The sequence below is a fragment of the Parus major genome, unplaced genomic scaffold, assembly GCF_001522545.3.
Source record: "Parus major isolate Abel unplaced genomic scaffold, Parus_major1.1 Scaffold1048, whole genome shotgun sequence".
In the NCBI taxonomy this organism is placed as follows: Eukaryota; Metazoa; Chordata; class Aves; order Passeriformes; family Paridae; genus Parus; species Parus major.
This window is the reverse complement of record NW_015379918.1, coordinates 1-2,863: the sequence shown is the minus strand read 5'-3', so window position 1 is coordinate 2,863 and position 2,863 is coordinate 1. Positions and strand designations below refer to the sequence as shown.

The 2,863-nt window shown below is 43.3% G+C and overlaps 1 protein-coding gene across 2 annotated transcripts; it reads right to left on the bottom strand.

The window, feature by feature from the left end:
• Nucleotides 1-17: 17 nt before the first annotated feature.
• Nucleotides 18-2,836, bottom strand: LOC107199558 (protein ELYS-like). 2 transcript variants are annotated; one of them, XM_033511810.1, is made up of 4 exons: nucleotides 2,653-2,836; nucleotides 605-695; nucleotides 430-519; nucleotides 18-312 (listed from the first exon to the last, which is right to left on the bottom strand). In XM_033511810.1, exons 1-4 carry the CDS (start codon nucleotides 2,788-2,790, stop codon nucleotides 266-268), a joined length of 366 nt encoding a protein of 121 aa, XP_033367701.1. In that variant the 5' UTR covers nucleotides 2,791-2,836; the 3' UTR covers nucleotides 18-265. The 2 variants fall into 2 exon arrangements, with proteins under 2 accessions (XP_033367701.1, XP_015472363.1); XM_015616877.3 differs by having other exon boundaries at nucleotides 35-240; nucleotides 2,653-2,827.
• Between the last annotated feature and the right edge of the window lie 27 nt (nucleotides 2,837-2,863).

Here is a 2,863-nt window from a genome sequence, read left to right as displayed (position 1 = left end):
CATCCAACACAGCAACAGCTCGTGTCTCCTCAGTTATAACCCAAGCATCCTTCCAAATCTTAGCAGTCACGCCAAAGACCTAGCAGTGCTTTCACCAACCTTTCTCAGTAAGCTCTCGGGCTTCTGTTAGAAAACAGTTCAGGACTGTGCTGAGGTTGCTCAGAAGCAGCTGGCAGTGCTGAAGGGACTGTAATGTCTGCGGGTCAATGAAGTTGCAGGAGCCATCAAACAGCGGAACACCTTGTCAAGGAGCAATATTCAATCATCAGTCAGCACGGCAACTGCAGACTTCCAAAGGACATTTAAACAGCCCTAGAAGACTTAAAGAACCACCTCAAGATCCAGTAGCATACACTGGCAGGTTACTTAAAAGAAGATCCTTTACAAAGAATGACTCAAGGTTTCAAAAGCGACTACACCAGTACTCACATATTTGGTCCAGTTCATCTTTTGTACAGGTCACTTTGTTCCACGTCCACTCAAGAACAAACCGTAAATTTCCAGCAGAACTTGGCTGCTCTTTAAAAGAGAAAACAAACAAGACATGAAGCCACAATTTCTTACCCAAACAGACACAACATAAAAACAATGTAAGCAGCATTACCTTCTGAAGTCCAGTGTTTAATGCATCCCGTCAGAAGCTCTAAAGAACCTGTTTGCACAGCAGCTGACAACACTGCTTCTAACTGCTCCTCCTGCACAGAACAGACAGAAACAAAATCACAACCCCACATACTTTCCATACCTGGGCCTTGCAGAAGTGTTTGCTTCTAACTGGATATACTCATTCAGGCACCACAAAGTCCAATGGCACAAATGCAACTATTCCACATTCTTGATTCTTTCTTAACTCTAGCCACAGGCTGGACTGCTTGCTGGTTTGAGGAACACAGGAAAGTTTTCTTCTGACATTTCAACTTCACACAGGCTAGTTCTAATCTCTAGTTCTGGGCCTCAGCATTTCAGTCTTCATTCACTGACTGCCAATTAACTATTTTCAGTAATATCATCTGCTAATACTCATTATGCACTTGGTGCACACCCCTTTGCCATCAGGAACACGTGAAGGGACCAGAGCAAACACCACCGTGTTTGCATGGAAACGGTGAAGGTGAGGCCAAGCAGCTCCCAAGACTAGCAAGACATGAAGCAGCTCTGACAGCCAAAACATTCAGTTACAATGCCGTGGCAGTCCTTGCGAAGGATAATGCACAGGCACGCACACACATGGGAAATAATGTAGCAGTTCATTCCAGCTAGTGTTCAGACACTTCTTTCAGATGAAATGATTCTGCATAGAAATTTTCTTTTTTTCTTCCCGCTATTTTTTTAAAACAAATTTTAAAAGTTTTGTTCTAGGTAAGATCATGACATTTAAGAGCAATTTGTAGACATGAGAAGACATATGGCATATTTCCATCATTTTCTGAAAATGTATTTGACAAGGAAACATGCCAAATACTACTTAGGGTACCAAACAAAATTCCAAGCAACTTGACCCTAATTCTGAAATTTTTCTTTCTAGTATTCTCAAGCAATCCCTGCTTAATGTAGTCTCTGAACAAGATGGTCACAATTCCACAAAGGTTATCATAAATTTTCTTGCTTTTCCCAGTTACTTGCCAACTGGAGCTGACATCAGAACTAGACATCATCTAATCAGAATGTAAGAGCCTACATCAGGCTTGCAAAATAAGCATTCTATGGGCTGGGTCTCCTTGCCAAATTTGTTTTAACTACCACACTATGCAGAAGTGCTATTTTTCCCGACACATTTCCACAGTCTGGTGAAGAATCCCACAGACAGGAAGATGAAGGCAGGGGGAAGACTGCTCTCCCTTTCCCAGTGCTTTCTGCTCCACTCCATCCATGATGATTATCCAACCCTTCAGCATTGCCCCTCCCTGGAGAAAGATGGGCTGTTCATCACAAAGGCTCCTTCTTTCATGAAACTCTTCAGATGTGAGACTAAGTTTGCTGCACCAAAAATGGAAAACCCATGAGAGAGGGGTGTGAAGCCACTCTGGTGACAGACAAAATGTAGCAGTTTTGAGAGGTACAGGTGATGCAGCAAGGGGGCAGTCTAAGAGGAGGAAATCAAACTACCACAGCTCAAGGCAAAGGCTACAGAGATAATGAGCAACTTTGAGAGGATACAGAAGAGCCTAGATAAAGGCAAAATGAGAGGAAGTGTTGATGAAATTGTCAAGTAAAGCAGACAACTGCAACTGGTTAGCACTTCCTTGGATGCAAATAATGTCTAGTGCAGCAAGCTGCTGTTTGCAATAGTGCAAACATCTGAGGGTTCCACATACTGCACTGCATCCAAGGCTCTGAGCCACACTGAGGGCATGAAGAGGATGATGGCTGCTCCCAGGGAAAGCTGCTTTCCGATGCACATGCCCAGCAGTGACTGAATGCTTCCACATGCTGACATGGGGTGTGAAATTTACAGACAACTCACTAAAGACAGACCTCTCAGAGCTGTTCCCAGTCAGAAGATTGGATATAAGAATATTATTACTTCTGATAAATGTATGTCAAAACCTGCCTCTCAGACCAGCTTGTAATCAAAAATCATGGTCTTGTAGCCACTACAGCCTTCAGACAAGATGGATGTATTTCCCCCTGGATTCCCCAACGTACACTCACCTGACTCAGACTGGATGGCTGGACATCAACCAGTCTTGGAGACAGCAAGCCAGCTACAAGACACCGAGTGTAGCTGTCATGAATGGCTTCACTTATTAAAGGACCAGATTTCTTCAAAAACTTCAGGGTCTGAAACATCAATCAAAATACAAAGGCTAAGACAACATTTCATCACTAAGGTTCTGGATCACTTTAGACTGTCAGCTGCACA